The sequence below is a fragment of the Elaeis guineensis genome, chromosome 10 (assembly GCF_000442705.2).
Source record: "Elaeis guineensis isolate ETL-2024a chromosome 10, EG11, whole genome shotgun sequence".
NCBI classification, from domain to species: Eukaryota; Viridiplantae; Streptophyta; class Magnoliopsida; order Arecales; family Arecaceae; genus Elaeis; species Elaeis guineensis.
Window position 1 is genome coordinate 26,686,643 of NC_026002.2, and position 21,955 is coordinate 26,708,597.

Below are 21,955 nucleotides of genomic sequence, written 5' to 3' on the forward strand. Positions count from 1 at the left end.
TTATCTATCATGTTCAATACATGGTATTTATGCATGTGAATTCATGTTACTTTCACTTAGTGTTGAGGTCCTTTGTTTTATTTTCTTTTCATCTGCGTTTTAGAGATAAGTTACTTCTTAAGCAATTCTTCCTAAAAGATCATGGCAGCAAAGATTGGGTTCACTACAAAGAGACCTTTGAAGTCTTCAAAGGCATACTATGCGAGAATGGTTTATAGTTTGCCTATTAATACATCATTTTGAAGCTTCATAAGTTACCTTTGGTTTTCAGCCTTCTGCTCATGGTGGTTATTAAAGATGAGCATCACCACTAGCATGAGGAAAAGTCTCCAAATTTAAACTAGAACAGAAGGGCTTTGCTTTAAATCTCTTAGTTCTCTTTTGCTCTTGCACTCTTTTGTATGTGAATAGTCACAACCTGATTTCAGTTAATTCCTTCATGGAATTTGAGGAACTTGGAACTACCAATTCTACTTGTCCATTGATCTCTTGCTTCACCCATTGCCCTGGTCTCTCCTCCATGATCTATTGCATAATTCATTTTAGACCTTTTTGGAGCTTTCTTTTTTGCTCCATGGTGCTTTAAGATCATCATACATCTTTTCAATTTTTTTTCAGGTGCTGCTTGAATTCTTTCAATCCATGCAGACCCCTGAGTGTATACTTAGTCTACTTTTCTGGTGGTTCAAATCAAGATTCGTCGTTTTGGTATCTGACCCCATATTGGTATCATCCTATTTAGGTACACGGTTCAATCCGGTATGAGGCCGGTATGGTACGGTACGCTCCGTACCTGTGGTATGGGGCAGTAAGGCAGACCATGGTTTAAATAGAAAGATCAAAATTTAATACTCATATATAGGCCACCAAGTCTTTGTTATATTGCCTTTTGGGTTCTTCAATCATTTTTCATGTCGATAATGTCCTTTGCTTGTTCATTCAATCTCCTTCATGAGCTCTATCTTTGTAGATTATGGTAGGAATTTCAGTTCATTTGCATATTTTATTGCATTCTAATTTTTTTTTTTATTGGCATTGTCTTTCTTTGTTCTAACCATAGGAATTGTATGAACCCCATCTAACATCTTGTGCGGTTGACATTCCTGGTTTGTTCTAGGCTTTGCCATCCTGGCACCTTTTTGTATCTGACATTCCTTGTTTGACTTGACATAGCAATCAAATATTCATTTATGCTTCATTCATGTTGCTTAACACCTTGACAATATTTTGTACACTTAATTTTGTTGCATTTTCTAAACTAAAGGCTTTCTTTTGCTTCATAGGTAGTCTACTTATGTGTTTAGCCCTTTCACTAATAACCTAATTGTCTATTTTTTTGCTAAGCTCCCTCTTATAATCCATTTTATACCCTCATTGCATCAGTGTCGTTCTTTATCTAGCCCCTTTGTGAATTTAGGAATTGTTAGAGTATATATTGTCGTCCAATAGGAAAGGTATTTACTGCTTTACTAGGACTACATGGTTATCCATCTGTAATAACATCTATAAAAGGGGAAGATACTTCATGTGATGATTCTGAAATAATGGCTTTCCACTTGAACAATCATTTTATGATTTAGAAAGAAAATTTTGAAGGACATTCTTATTGCTGTTGGTTGATCTAAAAACATTTTATGATGTTGAAGGAAAATTATAACTAATCCTTGCTTATTAGTGTTTCACAAGGGTGAAGATAAAAATTATTTTGTTTTCATTTGTTGGCTAAGTTTTGCACCAAAGTGGAGTATGATGCTACTAGATTTAGATATTTGTTATATCATTAAACTTCATCCTTGTTATGCTGGTAACAAATTTCCATTTGTTTTTTACTCTCCTTTTTGCAGATATGCATGTATTTGATTGTAGACCACTGGTAGATCCCTTGCACCTGGTAAGTTTTCGGGGAAATTATACATAATTTGGCTATCATCAAGAAATAAAAATATTCATACAGTTTGTCATGTTGATGTTGAGTCTATTTAGTCAAGTGCAGTTTGTATGGCAAAGTTCAAGGCAGTTTCTTTCAATCTAAATTTGCGCTAGTTGGAAAATCTCACTCTTCGAATATCTGAACCAAGGTATGCTGTGCCGGTATCAAGACCTGTACTAGTTGCCGATGGTACAGTATGTATGGTACTGTGCCATTTCGTTTTGGACCCATACCTAGGGCTAGCGAGGGAGGGGAGAGGGAGAGGGAAAGAGAGGAAGGAGGGGGGGGGCGGGGAGGGGGAGAGAGAGAGGCTGAAAGAGGGCTTTCAAGCCCCCTCTCCTTCAGCCACACGAAAACAGTGTATGGTATAGCATATGCTGTGGTATCAACTTTGCTATATGTAGCTACTTCACAAAAAAGTTTTTATAATTTTACTTTGACATAATAGTTTGTTGCTGGAAGTTTTTTGCTGCCATCATCACGTATTCCTTGCAAAATTCTATGATTAAATGTCATTTCATGCTCATTGATCTTATGCAACGGGTGGATTTGACAATAGAGAACTGCTGCATGTGCAAAAACTTAGCAACAAATGAACCCTTAGAGATTATGATCTGTGAAGAACCAGGACTTGAAGTCATCTGAATCCAAAAGTATGACTATCATAATTGATTCGAATATGGGTGCAAACTCACACCAATATTTGATCATTCTTAGACAAACCATGTGATTGAGTAGAGCATAACTAGAAGTGCATCGTGAACCATAAATCTTAGTAAAGTTAATTTGCAGAGCTTTGAACATAGCCTACTCTACATAATACTATACCTTCAAAGATGCGTGCAACCAAACACAATTACGATATTCTTGGTGTTGCTTCAATAATCACTTGATCTTAAAAGCAACAGCAAGTCCATTATTAAAAATGTGCTCTATAACCCTTGATAATCACTCTAAGAAGATATATGGTAGAAAAAACAATTCATTGATTAAGCTCTACCATGGTCAAAGAATTTAAGTTCCACTAGAAAACAAATGACTTGGAATCATAAAACACAATCAAATAGTCACATAAAAATTTAGCTAAAGGTTGATATAACAATTTATAATGGAATACGAAGTCGCAATTATTTGAGAAGGTATGAGATACTTCAAAATGATCAAAACATATTTTAAATTTCAAAAAAGCTTTGATGTTTCACATAGTTTCACATTTTTTATAAAGGTTTACTTATACTTTTTAGGTCACTATATCCTCACTTTTGATGCAATTAAGGATCCTCTATCCCACTTTACTGAGATGAGGCCACTCATTATCCTTGTCGCTAATGCATGCGAAGCCACTTGTAACCTTTAGGTCCACTTATATGACTTGGCTAAATGTAAACATATATCCTCTCTAACAATTCATATGGAGCTGCTTATATCTGGCTAGGGGTCCACATGTATTTTTTAAATCTTATATTATAATTTTTAAATTTAGAAGGATACATGCCAACAAATTGGTGTAGAAGAGGTTCTCATAAGAATAGAATTTTAAGTTTGAACTTACATAAATAAGACTTTAAGAATATCGGTTTGAAGACTCACATGGTTTCATAATTTCCACATAAAACCCAAACATACTCTATTGACATAGTACTAGATTACCAATAAGGAATAATTCAAAATTATGGCTACTAATCAAAGTTTTAAAAACAACAAACAACTCAAATTGAAGTCCATTGTTGTTTATAATTTTAAAATAAACCCTTAACTTCATAAATGGCCATAAAGTTTGAATTCCAAACTAGCAGATAAGCTTGAAATTGTTCACAATGTTCAAAAGCACAAAAGAAAATTGAAATTTGGAAACTTTGGTTTTTAGAATTTAGAACAGTAGCAAGTTCAAAAAAACACAATAATTAAGTATACCCTAACTTCAAAAAGCATAGCAAAATGCCTTACAAGGAAAATCTTGAATTTTAAATAGGATAGTAAGGATTAGAATATTCAAATCATGGTTTTCAGAATCATCTCGAGCCACTCGGTTTGGGGCGTTCCGAACCGAACCGGCGGCCAAATGGCTCGGTTCGACCGTGAAAACTGGCATAAAAAAAATAAAAAAAATAGTGAACCGGGTGGTTCGGCCTTGTTTCAGACTGAACTGACTGGTTCAGCTATTTTAAGAGGGAGAAAGGCCTGCAAGAAAGCCGAAAGACTTTCTCTCTCTTATTTCGACGTTGCAGAGGCATCTTTCGACTCTTTTTCATTTCAAGAATGGCCAGAAAATGCGCGATCAAACTTGATTAGAGGCACGTATTCGATCCTAGCTCCCGTTCTTCACCTTCCCTCTTTTTTTTAAATTCGTGCAAAATAAAAAAACAAGGGAAACTATGTCAAAATTTTTTTTTTTTGTTTGATTTTAATATATATTGTAGATCTATGGAAGATTTTAATATAGTTGATTTAAACATTTTAGGATCCAATGATATATGATTATGTATTGATTTAAATATTTTTTCGGTGATACAAATATTAGTTTGAATACAAGCACCAGAATTATGGAAGTACCTCAGACTTTGTAGTTCGGATATCGCTAGTTATAGTTCGAATATCGCTAGTTAAAAAGTGATCAAAGAATTGTAAGATCATAGTTATACTTAATGAAATTGAAAGAGAAAAAGGGCTGCCAACTTGTTAGGGCTGTCAATCTAAATATCTGGCCTCTTCTTTGAATTATTTGTTACTTCGTAAAAAGGTGGCATTTTTTTTTGATACTCATGCTTCCTAAAAACACAATTTGAGATCAAAGAATAGTTTTATTAATCAAAATTTCTCAAAAAACAAAAAAAATCATTAAATACTCTTTAAAAAAAAAATTGGCATGCTGGTTTAATCGGCACACCTGCCGTATCGTGTGTCGGTACGGTACCAAACTGGTACCATACCATATCGGCCGGTGATCGGAACGGTGTCCAGTATCGGTTCAGAAAATCTTAATTCAAATAATATAAAAGGTTGAAAGTGCTTATGAGATTAAAAAACACAAACAAAACCTTGAATACAAGATGTGAATTGTAAGAGAGACAGTTTTTGCAAATAGAATTCACAAAAAACTTTTGTGAACTTCTATCTCCCCCCTCCTCTAAACGGTCTACACCTTTTGTTTCCTTTATTGGCCTTACCCTTAATGGATCCAATTAATAGGCTTAGTAGGCCAATCAACTAGGTTAGGCTGGTGGTGGGGCTAACCTATCATGGTTGATTTGGGTAGATTAGTTATTAGGTTAGATTGTTAGACTAACAAATTGCTAAAGTCAATTTTTTTACATGAATATCATTTTTCGTTTACCTACAACATTGCTTGTAAATAAGGGACTGCCTCATTTGAGTTCAACAAAAATGCAATTTTTTTCATAATAATAAGAAGTTGATTTTCCTACCTTTAGTATCAGTTCCATATTTCTCTATTGCTTGAAGACAACGAGTTTTAAATGTAAGGAATTTGTCTAATCTTAAAGGCCCATAAATTTACATTGATAAAAGTCAAAAATTTAGTAGGAAAAGTCATCTATCTTAGTCTCCAAAGCATCTCATATGATCCAACACTCAAAGTTCGCTGAATCAGTTCCAAACCAAAACTCGGTACAGTGTTTGTACCGAGTCTCAATATGCTGAACTGACCCACCTACCGGACGTACCGACACTGTATCAGCATGATATGTGTATGGGATTTAGTATTGAGATTACAAACCTTGGCAACACTAAACGACACCTAACGCTTTTGCAGAATGATTCATTTTCAAATTTTTCATACATACACATATATGTAGTTTTTCTAAGTATGGGTTGGGTTATAGAATGACGCTTACAAGAAAACACTCAACATTCTTTGTGAACGAGAGCTTCGTTGATGTGCATTCTAAATTAGCATCCTATTGAGCAGTACAATTGTAAGTTCTCAGAAAAGAAAGAAAAAAGACAAGTTAATAATCAACTATAGTAAATTGAAAGTCCACCATTACTTTAACGTCTCATAGTACTAAATTTCTAATTATGTGCACTCATTTCTTCAAGCAAGGTAACATGCCTACATAAATGGCAGAAGGATTAAAGTGATGCATAATTGACATTGAAGAAAAGGCATAAATTTAAAAACTTTATGATTTTTGGTGTATCATTTGTCACCTGCATCAAGAGTAGGAGCACGAGTGTGGATGGAAAGTCAAAAAAGCAAAAATTGGAATGTCTAAAGCACCTAGGAATTGTCTCCACAAAATAATATTAATTATTAACAATAATGAAATCTGATTCATTATATACTAAAAAATGCATTATGTGGGTGCATGAAAAAAAATATAAGGCAATCAATGGCGCAAATGTAGTAAACTAAGATTATTATGATAATGGTAGAATTTTAATAATCCATGATGAGAGGGAAGCATTAGGAAGCAAAGGTGCATGATTAGTATGAGATGCTTTTAAGGGGAAGAGCATCTTGGCTAGAAGATTCTAGCTACTAGGGCTAGTGAGAGTTGAGTGATGGTTTGGCAAAAGCTGATGTGTATTTGATGCATACTTTGCAGTGTCTTCAAATCTAATATGTCATCCCAACTAGTTAAATTTTTTGATTGGTGCTGTTTGTTTTGATGACGTGGACCCTGTATGGTAGCCACATCCCTGAGTATCTTTATATGCACCGTTGCTCTTGCTCTGCTGCTCATGAAATTGAACTGTGACATGCTGAGTGATCAATTCACACCATTGTGTCATGAGAAATTGAAATATTGTGTATCTCTGTTGTTTAGCCATAACATTTTTTCCTCTCATCAAATGTACCTGTCAAGTTGACTGAAATCCTGGTCTATGTACAATATTTTTAATGATTGTGGGGAATTCTGTTTTGTTGCTCTTGTCATTTCATAATTTTGTATGTTATTCCTGATGTTTATATATATATATATGCTGAAGGTCTGTTGCAATGCTTGTAAGAAGCCAGTCAAAGCCAGTCAATATGCAGCCCATGCAGGTTTCAGCATATATTTTATTTTCTCCAAAGACATTTTTTGTATTATCCTTACGCTTATGGCTAGTGTATGTTGTTTTTGGTATTCTCCTCTTGCTTACTGCTAGTGTATGTTGGTACTGAAATTTCTTAAACAGAGAACTGTTTATTGTGGTCTCCAACACAGACTGTTTTTACAATTTTGTATACTTTAAGAAGAAGTGGTCTCTTATTTTTCTCCATCAGAAAAAAGAGACCACCTCTTCTGTGGTGCGAATTTTGTGGAATAGAGTATGCCAAATGACTGGTCTATTTTTGTTTAATGAGAGTAATGTTGAATCCTCTTATGAGTTGTTCGAATTTGATTAATATCATGAATACTTAGTATGATGTCTTGAATGCCTGCCAAATACAAGTAGGTGAATTCATTTTTATGACCTAGCTATTTTGTAAGTTAATTTGGCAGTCCTGGTTGCGGGGGGGGGGTGCAGTTATAGGAAGCCCATTCCATGTTGATTCCACATTTTAAGAATGGCTTTATGCCTTTATGGATGAAGTTTCAAATTTATGCTCTAAAGGACTAACCTAGATCAATTTCAACAAATTTGTGGGTTTTGGTTGAACCCAAAAATATCACCCGAAAAACCATGTAATTCTGAAATTAATCAGAGAAAATATTGTTTGTTCAGGCTGATTTCCAATATGTTGTAAGGAAATGGGGAGATCCACAAGCTTACAGGAATATTTTCAAGTTAATAAAAAGATATTTTAAAATGTAGTTAATATCTAAAATTTGGTACCATGTTTCATTGCTGATATGCAAATGCTACCAAATTTTCAAGATTTATGGGTTCAATTTAAGTGATGCTCGGGTCCCACCCCAGCTAGACTCGAAAATGTCCTAAATTCTAAGTCAACTGAACAAAAGTACATTTGTTTGGTTGTTTTTTTATATGATGTATTTATGGGGCCGGTCTACAAGAGTCCTCAATTAACTAATCAATTTTATGATTATTGTAGATTTTTAAATATAATTTTAGACTTAGTTATTTATAAGATATATTTTTAATTTTAGAATATTATTTGTATAATGTTAGATAATTGCAAACTAATTTCTGAGATAGATGGTGGGCTTTCTGCAAAAAACTTATTTTTTTATTTTTAATTATTAAAGTATATATTTAATTTATCATAGAAGATATTACCTATGCACATAATTTGAATGCACTATTCAAGCGCATGAAATGAACATGCCCTTCAACCTAGGCTACAAAAATTTCTAAAAAATGTAAGAAGATCACTAAAAAACTATGGAATGTATAAGGTAATGCTGCCATCCATCATATCATAGCATGTCACTGATGATTTCTAGAAACTAATTGCATTTCAAGGGCTAATTTTAACACATAATTTAAATGTATTCTAGATTCCAAGTTATGTGTAGCTTGCACGATAAACATGCATTGTATTGACCTCAACATGCACAAAAACCAGATCTCCAGCACGAAAGTTGATATTTCCACCTTTTTTTTTTTTTTTTGCAAAAACATAGTAGTACTCAAGAAAATATGATAAGAAAACCCAAACTAGAGCTTTGAAGGCCAAAAAATGCTGTATCAAGGCTGTTTAGTCCTTGTCCATGATATCAGCATGAACCCTTGGTATGGTGTGTGCCATATCCATCCTCGATCAATACAGATTTGATCTCTAGGGTTTCGATATTTGCCTATGATTAGGTATAATCTATTATTTGTATTAAAAATCCCTATATATATCTTTGCTAATCATATTTTGATTTTATGAAAATAATACATTCACTTATAAACTCAAAAAAAAAAAATGATCCTTTTTTTTTTTGGAGGGGTGTAGTAATCACAGATGTGTACGATTTTCGACCTTTAATCATACTATTTGGCCCTTTTCAGCTTCTAGCATATTCATGGAATTGTGGGATACATAATGTAGCAAATTTGTTATTAGATGGTATACATCAATATCAGCAACTTTTTATATCCTACCTGTTATCCTTTAACGTGGTGCCTCTTGTATTATGATGAATGGTTGGCATTTAAATCTTTGCATTACTCCGGCTCAACATTGGAACGATAGACTCACCAAGCCTGCTGAAAATTTTTGCCCTGTTGGCTAAAATCATCTTAAAATATGATGCCCTTTTTTCTGGCAACAAAATAGATCTTTTGAAGCAATATCTCTGAATTTACGATCCACTTTTGTGCCTAGAATCTGTATTTCTCATATTCACATACTTTACTTAAGCGCATCTTCAAAAGTAGAAAAACTAAATTTCAATGGTCCTAAAATCTGACTAGATTCTAATGCTTTAGGCAATTATTTTTCCAAACCATATTTATCTTATATTCGATACTATCAAATAAATTAAAATTCTGAATGACATCAAGAAACTCATTGTTATGCAATATTGTAATTTTGGATATCAGGTTTTATGATAAGAAAGATATCTAATATTTGCCTTCCAAAAGATGCATTTATATACCAACAGCCAAGGTTTGCAGTGTTGTTACTGAACTATGTACCAGTGTCTGTCCATTATTAAGGTACTGGTACCATACTGAACCATATGGTATACTAAAAAACTATTTTTTTTTTGTTATTTTCAAGGTTTTTAAGCTTTCTTTGTTTATATTAAATTTACAAAAAAATATGTATAAATTGTGTAACCATCAAAAAATATAACACATGCTCCAAAAAATTGTCTGAAATATCTTTGCATAAATTTCATGAAATTTAGAATTAATAATTTTTTTTATTATTTTAATTAAAAATAATATTTATTTTAAATAAAAATCGCAAAAAAATAATTCTAGCTAATGTAGCCCTTTTATAGAAGCACCACATGTTTTTAATCCCATATTTAACACTAAACCTGATCAATCTATTAATTACTTTAAAGTTGGGTGCATTTTAGTGTCTTTCAAGCAATTTGATGGGATTGGAAGAAAGTAGAGCAATTATTGCCACATGTTCTTAGGCCTCCATAGCATTGGACAAGAATTTATCTCCTTCACTATGATTGGCTATCTCTTGATACAATCGATACACTTGTGCAATGTTATCCTTTTTCAAGTACAACTTGTGCAAGGTGTTCGAAATCTCTTTTGCAGTAGACAAGAAGATCAATCCATCTCTTACATGAGGGTCAATGGAGTTTAAGAACCATGATATAGCCAAAAGGTTGTTTGCCCCCATTCGTCATACTTTGGGGTTCTGACTTCTGGGTATCTTCCTCCGACTTAGGGATTTTTCCCATTTTCATACTCAAACTGATATTTTGCACCAACTCATATGATTGTAGCCTTGCATGAATGTAAGAAGTTATCCCCATTCAATTTCATTGGGGTAATTCAAAATTCATGGAAAATTGCAATCCTCACCATGTAATAGTGCACCTATACGTCGATTTTTAGATGGGTTTGAGAATCAATTAATATACTGAAAATTAATCAAATTGTTGTCAAAAGAAAGACATCAGATAGCATGGTGCATTGTACTAATTTTTGAATGTTACATCACCTTTATTTTTTTGTTAATTTGAATCCCAAAATTTATTTTTGATAAAAATAAACTAAATATAAAAAAAAGTTATATCAGTGCACAAATCTGACTAAAATCTACGACATATCACCAATCATACCATAATACAAATGTTGGAACGATTTTCCCATATTTTTTCAATTTCTATCCATTTTCGGGATGCCACAAAAAAAATGGAAGAGGGAATCTGCTAAAATGCCTCGCTGAATATTGGATCTGTCCTCCCTGCTCACCCTTCCACTCTCTTTCTCTCTATCTCCTCTCTTTCTCTCTTTCTCCTCTCTTGCGCTGCTCGCAAAGTGAGGCGGAGGGAGAAAAGGGGGTGATGACCTTTACTCCCTCTATTATTGAGGGGTGGGGCCAATCGGGCCCGAACGAAGCTTTTTACCAGGTGGAACAGTTCTGAAGCAAGCGGCTCCAGGCAGTTTAGCATGGTAAGGCCTGGTTTGCACAGTTCAGACCCTATTTCATGCCAAGACCACAAACTAATTCCTGTTCGTGGTCGGTACTGTACATGCCTGGCTGAATTGGGTGGTTCGTTCTGTACCACAATCCTTGCCAATAAACATTGTTAACCAATATGTGCTGTATCAAAAGATTTTATGCTTCCTCTTCTTTTAGATCCAGACATCATATCAATGTGCCATGGATGTTCCTTGTTTAAGTTGATGTTGAACTTGCACCTTTGTCCTCTACGGGTTTTTGATAGTTGTAATTCACAAATTTCTTGTTTACGAACTTAAAGCCTTTTATCCTCTTTAATGTTCTAATTATCAATATTGGTTATCGAATCATTTATTGTTAATATTGAATATTGAATCATTTATCGTGTTGCATAATGAATGTTCTCTTCTGAGCACAAGTTAAACAATTAATATATTCTCTCTTGTGATTGGTACTGCCTGCTTGTGTTACTAAAATTTTGAACTTGTGGGGTGATGCTTCATTGAATAAACATCTAATTTCTGCAGAGCGCTGTAAGTCATTAAACTATACGAAAGATCTTGTTCTGGAGCTTGATGGTGGTTCTGGTTGTAAGAAGCCTCCGAGGAAGGGGAGAAAAATACCACAAGCAACTAACGGTATCATACTTTTATTTAATATCTTAGCATATTATGTAGTGATTTGTTTTCAATTATTTCTTTTGGTAAGCATAGTAACCTTTGAAAGAATAAGGAATATGTTTTAAGTTGGTTGTTTCGCTTATATATTGTGCTTTATATATAATCAATTCCTTGTTATATATCAAGAGTTGGTTCTCTTGTCAAGTTTTGGGAGCCTTGGATAGCATTGACTAAGGTTCAGGTTTGTTGTTTGTTTGAACTGTCCCTGCTGACATCATATGGATGGGATGAAGGGGTTCCTTTTATTTAATATAACATAAGTTATGTTGATACTTGATAGAGAGCAAACAACAAAATATGCTAAGTCCTAGGAGGCATTGAAAATGCTAGCAAACATTTTGGAAATGACAATACATTCTTGAGTTGGGATGGCTCCATGTAAGTGAAACGTTCTGGCTTATAAGAGAACTAAGCATGTTATTGTTGATTTGTTAAATGGAAGTATTCTTTTGGTGCCAAAAAAGAAGTTACAACCAAGGAGAGAATCAGCAGGACTTCTATGCTGCCCAGCTTAAGTCACTACTAACATAGTAAAAATATTCTACTCAAGTTGTAGCAAGAAATGATGGTTATGTCACCATGGAAAAAGTTATCTTTGGGAATGGCAACCTCCATCGAGTACAATTCCATGATCTGCTAGGATAGTATTAAAACTTTTATAGTGAACATCCCAGCTCCATTATCTTTTTCCTATTTTAGTAGGTATGTATCAACTTTACTCCTGTGGTGAGTGAGAGCATTGATCTTTAAACTGTCTCACCGAACGAGCAATGTTAGAACAGAATTATCCTTGCCAACTCTATAATGTTTATTGGGGGACAAATATCCACAGTTTTCAAGATGGCATCCCAACTTCTAGATCATCTTTGATGGACTAGGTTTCAAGCCCCACCTTTGCAAGCCTTGATAACAGCAATTAGAGAGGAAACTCATAAAGCTTTAGACAACCATTTAAGGATGGATATGTTCGCTGGAAAGTGAAGCGTTAATTTCAATAACATTTCCTAAGAAAATATCATTCTCTTCCCTCTTTTTACATTCCATACCTGCTTCATGATAAATTTTTTCTTGATGGTAAAGTCCTTCCACCAAAACCTTGCCTTTTAAGCTTGTCAGCAATAATTCCTGGAACAATGGTAAGAAAATACACCCCCAGGTTGGCATAATCAATTTGCTCCAGAAATATAACTTTTTTACTAATAATCAACAGATCCCTGATACACTTTTACTCTTTAGGAGATAAAGAAAGTCTGATCAGTCACAGAATAGATCATAACAGAAAACATAGAAAGGCAAAACCTCGGATGCCACCTTCTGATAAGTTAAATTAGGTGTGGATTGTCCCTACTTTTGTGTATCGGTTGTTTTCTACATTGCATCTATATTGCATAAAGCTTCAATTATGACCTATTTTGAGGATCTTTAACTTTGTATTGAGAGAGAGAGACGGTAAGGAATGGATTCATTCTTTACTTTTTTGTGTGTTGTAAAGTGCTCACAAGGTCTTCTTTTACTGGATAGGTATGCCAGATTGCCAGCTATAAAAGCGCTAATTACAGGAAAAAAATATGAGAAAGGCCTTCTAATGAGACTTTGAAGAATTGGATGCTACTCTGCTCCAAGGTCCAATAGTAGAGTCATGAATGAAGATGATTTTCATTTGATTTAATCAGATCTATGGGGCCTCACTTGTGATCTGACTTGAGAGAACTTCATCTTCATATTTTATGTAATGCCTTTCTTTAAGGATGGTGCTAGATTGGTGACATTAAGAATTCATGAATCATGGCACAATTCTACCATATATCTTTCTGATTTCTGTTATTTGAAACATCAATTGAGAGTTTTGCATAAATTCATTGGTGATGCCTATGGCAAGAAGTCTTTGGTTATAGATCCTAGCATTTCCTAGATCAACTATTAACTAAGTCTATGGGTGGCAATGTTGTGGTTGGTTCAGAATCAAATTACACTAACCAGAGTGTCATGCTATCTTCACAGTCCAGATAGGCTCAAAGTATGTCTCATTTTCTCTGCCTGTTCATTCATTCTTTTTGCTTATCAAAGCTTTTCTGAAATTATTTCTTGTCTTTTTTTCAACGGACATCCTATAAATGTTGTAGATCTTTGAAGTTGTATGCATGAAATCTTGCTTTATCCTGCAACATCTAGATAATGGATGTTGTACCCTTTAATAATTTTTATCATTTTGAATTGGTCTATAGTTATAGATTACTGGTCTTTTATCCATGATAAGAGGAATTTTAAATAAAGAATAATATCTTGAAGTTCTGATAGATTATGATATGCATCTTTTTTTTATCAAGGTGGGAGTACCCAAACCTTAATATTGTGAAATGCGAATATATCTGAGTGAAAGGCACAAGGAACAACATTCTAGATGTACAGATACATCGTATCTCTATTTTCTATATTTTGTATTTGATATTTACCTAATCATATGGTATTGCATCAAGATAGTACATTTTCTACACTTTCTTCTTAAGGACTCTACTCATGTATTAGAGCCTAAATTGCTATATGAGACATTTGCATAAACTCTCCCAACGATTCAGGTCCCAATGGGACATCCCATGGGACACCGGGATGGGGTACCATCCCATATGTTGGGACAAGGCATCCCACTAGCGTCCCAACGTTTTGATCGAAATGCCTGGGGACATTCTCTATCCCAAGTGTCGGAACGGGACGGGACAGCGGCACATCCTGTTCCATGAAAAAATTGAAACAACCCCGTCCCATGGGATTTAAAACTTTGAACTCTCCTACACTTTGCTAGCAACATTTGATTCAAATATCGTGGGATGGCGGTATTCCTGTTTCCCGGAATGGAATCTGTTGCGGCTCGCCCTATCTCGGTGGCCATCTCCTTCAAGCATCCTAGTTCTTCCTTGGGACCCCCTTTTGATACTTTTTTTATTTTTAAAATTTCTCTTGGAGGGTTTAAAGATTTATTTGTTTTTAAATGTATTTGGACTTTAAAAATAATGTATTTAGGATAAATTGTCCCTATTTAGCTGACTAGAAGGTCAGAAGCTGTCTAAGTGAACCTCTCTCTCTCTTTTTGTATTCATTTTTTTTAGTTAAAATTTCAATAGTAACTTTTAATAAACTTTATCAACTACATTAGCTATTGGGACATATGCTAAATTAGAATGGTGCCTACATGATTGCTAACCTTGATTATTAAAAATGATGTAAAAAATGAAAATATAATTAACTGAATGTTGTCTAAGAAATCATTTTCAATATTACACAAATGAATTCATTGGTTTAAATTAAACATTAAACACATTGTTAGTCCCATATGGAATGTCTATAGCGCTTATATACATCCAGGTCTTGTTGATAATTAGGTCCTTGAATATAATGCTAGCCTATATGTTGGGCACATTCTTGCTGCTTATACCATCTTTGGAATGCTATATTGGGTTGAACCGCCCGCTACAGCTCATACCGTATTGTATTGGTATGGTATCTCATATGGTACCGACAATCGGTATGCCATCTCGTACCGTATCGAACCGTGTGGCAACATTGTACTAGGATGATACTGATATGAGATCCGGTATCAAGATGATGAACCTTGCTTTTAATAGTATGTCGGATAGAAGACTAGCCGTCTATGCTCAGGGTGATGGGAAGTGGCATCATACTGTGACTTTGGAACTTATCCATATAAAGGTAGGTACTTTGTATTAGGAGAACCATAATATGTGTGCATCATTGAAGCTACCCACCAAGTGTTGCTTCAGTTAGGTGACTCCACCTTCATCATCTAGCCCTCCATAATTTATATCTAGTGTGCTACTGCTCCTCCATTTGCCTATCATGCCATCGATATCCAGGTCCTACATTTTATTGTGAGGCTCCATTTGGTTAGGAAAAGATATGCACTCCCTACAATGTCAATTGCAAATTTTAAACATATATTATGATCTATTTGAAATCTTTGCTATTCAATTTGTTGTTATTTATTTAAAAATTATAAATTTCTACAATTTGTTATTTAATTAAAATTAAAGAGTAAGGCCAATATGTTGTATCCACCCTCATTCATGCTTGTAAATAAGGCTGGCAATTTATGATCCGACCCATGAATGACTTGCTGTAAGTAGGTTTAGGCTTGACGTAAATGGGTTTGAGTCATAAATGGGTCAACCTATTTAGACTTATTTATTAAATGGGTTGGATTTAGGTTTAGACCTTTGACCCATTTAATAATTGGGTTGCATCATAATCTGATTCATTTAAATTGTTTAAAACTTCTTCAACCTGTTTTTGACCTATTTAATCCGACACGCTTAACACGTTTCGCCTGTTTAACCTGTCTAACCTGACTTGACCTATTTAATAAATGGATTATATGGGCTTTTGTTTAACCTGTCTAACCTGACTTGACCTATTTAATAAATGGATTATATGGGTGGGTTGGGTTATCTGTTTAATAAATAGGTTGGTTTCAGATATGAATTTCTGACCTATTTAATAAATAGGTTGGGTTTGGATTGACAAATTTTTGATCGACTCGCATCTGACCTGTCCCGTATGTGACCTGACTGCCACCCCTACCTATAAAGTATGTGGGGATGTATCTTAATTTTTTTTCATCTACTTTATTTTCATTACCTTTTTTGAATTTCAAACAATTATTTAATCAATAATTATAATTTAGTTAGATTATTTCATGTGTTTATTAAAGTACATGATAAAATAACTGGAAACTAGCTTTAAATTGCCTATTCCATTTTTTACATTTAATAAAATTTATTATATTTTAAAATAATTTTATTTAAAAACTGAATTAGAAATCTCAAAATTCTGAAAAAAATCATTCGTGCCTTTAAATTATGTGAGGATGTATATGTATTTTTTTCTCAAGTCTGCATTAATTTTTCAAATTTTAATTTAATTTGTAACTATAATTAATTTGATTATTTTCGATAATTATTAAAATACAAGATAAGTACCTAGAAATTAGTTTTAATTTGCCTACACTTGTTCCAATTTTTTTACATTTAATATATTCTTGTAATTTTAAGTATTTTTAAAATTAAATTAAAAGACATACAAATCCTTAAAAATTAATTTTTAAGCATTTTTCTAGAAACCCCATGAGTACTATGTATTTTTTTCCCGACTGGAATAGTAGCATTTTGGCCGTAATAATTTTGAATTAGTTTTGGTTTTGATGTAGGTTGGGTGCTACCAAGTGCACTCGAAATTTTTCCTAAACATGCAAAAATTAAGTGGCATGTGTGTAAATGTCACATTTTTTTTTACAATTTTTGATAATTAATTTATCTTTACCCTTACTCTACAACTTATCACAATTTCATGCCAAATTAAAAAATATTCATGGTTTCCCTAGTTTTTCTTTGTTTTGGTCAAATTATTGGCCAAAAGAGAAAAACTCAACTTAATGAAGAGCTTCTTGGTATTGAGCAATTGACCATGGTTGTTGAAATCCTAGACCATGTAGCTCTCCTTATGTTCCTTACCCTTCCTCATTTTGTTCTTTCTTTCTATCGGTTAGTTGGTTTAGCCTTTACCTTTGGCTGCAGGGGTGGTGTCATGATGGACATCACAGCCCATGATGCATCAAAAGACGCACTGAGATATCAGATGTGGAACCAAGCCCCACTTTCCTTTGAAAAAATATTAGCACATGGGGCCTAGAGGGTGCCTGTCATGGTTTTGACCAAGGATTAGATGACCGAAGCTGGGTCATGGTTCCACCACATTACCTTCAAAAAGGGAATCTAATGATTCCCTCGCCTGAGTCTTGTCTACTGCCCACTGAGAACATCAGGATGAAGGAGCTGATTGTCCATTTCACTCCCCCTCTAGGGTGGGACAACTACGGGATGGGAGGAGTGCTCCACGTGCAAGGGATTCGGGTCGTTCTCTCCCCTCCACCCCCCCCCCCCCCCAGACCCCATTGTTTCTTAAACCATGGGCTAAAAAATTCTCAACTATTTAGCTATTGATTGCAATATCAATTTGTCCTCTTTGTGTTCATCATGCTAGAATACTTGTGTAGCTTGGGCATCACTCGCTGCCCATAAATTCTTTATGTTTTAGTGAGACATCTTAAAGAATAGTAAGGATCTTTATTTTGATTTTGTACTGGGCCTCTAAATAGTGAAATTGAATCCTATTTTGTCCATTTATGAATGGTATTTTTTTGAGAAAAAATAATTTCAACATTTCTTCCTTTTGATTGCTTTTCTATTCAATTGGTTATGATTGAACATATTTTGCTTGCTATTATGCCTCCACATCCTACTCTTTCTTGTTTTGTAAGTTTAACATTTTGACCATCCTATCTGTAGTCCTTCCAGCATACTGAGCCTACCTCAGTATTTTACATTGATTTGATTTGAGTGTAATTATTCCACTTATGCTCGTAGTGTTATGTAAATTCTCTCCTTTCTCCCATTGGATGCTCTTTCAACTTTTACTTCTGGTAAATGTTTACCTTATCCCTCTGTTGTGATTATAAAGGATTAATTGAGCTGCATAGCCTGGATATTCGATTCTTTGATGCAGCTAAGTAATCTACTTTGATTAGTTTTGTCAGCTGATCATGGCTTGTAGTTGAATTGGAACATCTTGTAGATTGCTTGCACAAATGATAAAAGAAATATTATTCTTTTTTTGGAGCCAACTCATCAAGTGAATTGCTTTTCTTGAGTATTTATGGGCTAGTCTGCATCAATTCTTTGTTATGTAGGGACATCTGCATCTGTTGATCATACCATAGTACTTGATGCTTCTGAAATTGACATTGGAGGTACACACTGTTTAGTAGATGCAATATATGCTTAGAATGAACACTCAATAATATTGTACATTTACTTTTGGTTAATCATTAGCACTGCTGCATAACCTAGAAGCTTGCCAAATTCATATCTGGCTATGTAAAAATATGTGTTTGTCCATTCAGTGCTTAGCAAGAAATTTGTGTTGTTTATATGAGGTGCACCCCATTTATAAATTCCTTAAGGGCTTGTTGTTGCTCGGTGGGATTGATCATGCAATATATCTTTCTGCTAATGCTTTTTTTTGTGATTCACTATCAATATCTTTACATGATTGTTGTCCAATGCAATGTAGTATCCATTTGAATAAATTTATTTTATAATTTAATGGAAAAGTATATATGGCTAGAATATAATTGATTTTTTCCATTTTCAATCAAATTTCACCAAAGGAAAATAAAGCCTAACTAATTTTGTTGGAAGAAAAGGGCTACTTAACTATTAAATTCGATGTTATTTGCTTTAGTGCAACATGATATAACCCCAGTTTAAATGTATTATGCTTGCTCTTATGCTCAAGCAAATTCAAACCTTCGGTTTAATATAAGGTTCGCAATCTTGGTACCAGACTTGATAGTGGTACCATGTTGGTACAATGTTGGTATGCTTGATACAGAGATTGGTTTCATGTATCAACACATGGTTCGTGCCCTATATTGAGTATTGATTTAGTACTAGTATGGGGTGGTATATGCTGGTACTGTGAACCTTTATATAATTGCTCTGTGTGACTAAAGACCCCATAAGCTATATTTATACACTAGCAATCTGTTGAACCAATACTTTTAGGAGAGGATTGGTTGCCTGCTATTTCAATTGCACTGCAGAAGTTTCAGAGTTGGAGATGCAATATTCCAAGTCATAGGTATAATCAAGGTTTGTGGAATCGATATTGGGATCCGTGCTGGCTGGTTAGTGGTACGAGATGGTATGGATTCATATCGGATCGGATCAGTGCGAACTAACACAGAAGCGAAGAAAGAAATCGGGGAGGAGGAAAAGAGATAGGGGAGGGGGAGGGAGGGAAAGGGTGGTCGGAGGAGATGCTGGTGGCCACAGGTGGGTCGTGGGCATGCTCGGAGGGCCGCCAAAGCCTCCATTTCTTTCGTCAAATTGCGGCTGAGGGAGAGAGATAGAGAGAGGGAGAGGAAAAGAAAAGAAGGGAGGAGAAGCTGGTGGAGAGGCTGTCGGAGATCCTCCCATTGGCCACCGTGATCGTTGGATGGTAAAATCATGGCCCACGGCTCCATGGGGGTGAAATAGGAGTGATCGTCCCTGTTTCATGGGATTTTTCTTAAAAAATCCGACCACAGTGTCGGCTTCACTATTCATCATCGTTTTAAAAATAATGTGATGAATAGGGGCGGTCGCTCCTGTTCTGCGGTCATGGCTTCCCATATCTTTTCTGCGGCCTCTCCATCAGCTGCATCTTCCTTCGGTACCTTTGCTTCTCTCTTTCTATCTTACTCGATTAAATATCCTATCGGGTGACACAGAGTCATGGAGGTCTCTGGGGCCCTTCGGTGGCCTTGGCGGGCCACCGTCGGCCTTTTGGCAGTGGCATCCTCTCTTTTTCTCTCCTCTCTCTTTCCCTCTCTTTAGTCTGGTGTTCTGATTTAGAGGGCCGAACCATCTCGATTTGTGGCTAATATGGCTTGGAACACCCCGAACCACCCAATTTGGGATAGTACGACGAACCATGGGTATAACCATGGAACACCATACTGGGCCGAATTGTCCGATACACCCGTACTATACTATATCGGTCTCATATTGACATGGTATCCATATCGTACCGATACTTGGTACCAAGATATGCTGAACTGGTACCGTCGGCCGTTTCGGCCGGCCGGCGGTACGGTTCGATATGGTTTCATACCGTACCGAACTGACGATCCGAACCGGAAGAAAAAAAGAGAGAAATAGAGAGAGAGAAAGAGGAAGAAAAAAAAAGGAGGGGAAGGAGCGGCGGGGTCGTCGGACGGCCTCCGACTGGCCGTCGTGGCCGTTGGAGGGCGCAGTTCATGCGCGCGGCGCTGCAGGCGTGAAACAGGGGCACCGCCCCTGTTTCGCAAATTTTTTTTAAAAAACATGATTTTAAGTGAAGTCGGCAAACGATTTGCCGGCTTCACGATTTTTATTTTTTTTAAAAATTCTTAAGTCTGCAACTCAGTTGCCGACTTCATAAGTTTAAAATAAAAAAAAAAAAAAATCGAAATAGACGTCGTCTGTTTCAAAAAAGAAGAAGGGGACGGAGCTGCGAAGGGGCTCCGCTCGCTCGACCGCCCTCAGGCCGTCGGCGTTGGCTCGCCGGCCACTGGGAGCCTCGCAACGGAGGCACCGTCCGTCCGGTAGGTTCCTCGCCCCCCTTCCGAGCGCTCTCTCTCTCTTTTTTGCTCTCTTGAGAGTCCTATCGGGCGATACGGGGCTCGAAAGCCCTCCGACGGCCGCAGCCGGCCACCGTCGGCCTCCGGCGGCTCCCACCTCCCTCCCTCCCCTCCCCTCTCTCTCTTTCTCACTTTCTGTTCTTTTTTCTTCGGTACCGCCGGTGTACCGATTTTACCGACCGAATCATGTCGGTTCCCCGCCGGTCTGGTACGAGATGGGGTGTACCGACCAGTTCGGCACGGTATGGCAAACCTTGCTCGGTACGCCATCTCGTACAGTACTGAATCACATACTGATATTATAATAGGCTGGTATCGGTACGGATTCTGATAATGAGACGGTGAACCTTGGGTATAACATTTGGCTCATTTCAGTTGAGTTTTCCAAAGTTACTAGTTTCTATATGGTTGTAGTCATGGCATTCTGAGCTTACTAGAACTCAGTCATTAGAGGTCAATGAAGTGCAAGGTTGAGGTTTTAGAGGTGTTGTGTTCGAGAGGTGATGAGAACTTTTGTGGGTGGGGCAAGGGATTGTGGCAAGTCACTTGCAAGCAAGGTAGTCCGTACTGGCCGAACCGACCGGTACACCCCGTATAGTACAGTACTGATGGGGAACCAGTCCGATTCAGGTCAAATTTTCGAAAAATGGCCTGAACCTAATCAAATCAATCGGTTCGGTACGGTATTGGCCCAAAACGCCCGATATCGGGCGGTTTGGTCTCGTTCAGTACGATTCGGAGCCGGTTCGATTCGATTTTCTTTTTTTTTTTTGTGCTATTGGGTGGGATTTTTTTTGATTTTTTTACATCCGGTATGGTATAGTACAGTATTATACAGGTCGGCAACTAGCATGAGCTTCAGTACCGAGTCTGCGAATGCCATACTAGTGTGTACCAACCCATAGTATACCGTATAGGTATCAAATCGATACTTAATATGCTTTGGGGGAGGGTATCAAATATCAATATAACAAATCGACCTTTGTACTAAGCATACCAACTTTGTACCAACATAATACCAGTACTTTGTACCAACATAATACCAGTATTGGGTCTAGTATTGAGATTTCAAACCTTGGTCCTTCACTTGTCCATTGTGCTGCATTTTG

The 21,955-nt window shown here is 36.0% G+C and overlaps 1 protein-coding gene across 19 annotated transcripts in view; it reads left to right on the top strand.

Moving 5' to 3' along the window:
* The window catches only part of LOC105059946 (uncharacterized), a 51,310-nt gene that overhangs the window by 11,514 nt on the left and 17,841 nt on the right, over window positions 1-21,955 (top strand). For 18 of the 19 annotated variants that reach the window (XR_012134828.1, XM_073244439.1, XM_073244440.1 and 15 more), the window contains 4 exons: window positions 1,845-1,891; window positions 6,884-6,941; window positions 11,462-11,572; window positions 18,372-18,431. Coding sequence is in view for 18 of the 19 variants with exons in the window: in XM_073244439.1 (XP_073100540.1) it covers window positions 1,845-1,891; window positions 6,884-6,941; window positions 11,462-11,572; window positions 18,372-18,431 (276 nt within the window). In the remaining variant the exon portion in view is untranslated. The remainder of the gene's footprint in view (window positions 1-1,844; window positions 1,892-6,883; window positions 6,942-11,461; window positions 11,573-18,371; window positions 18,432-21,955) is intronic. The other variant, XM_073244443.1, reaches the window with a different exon arrangement.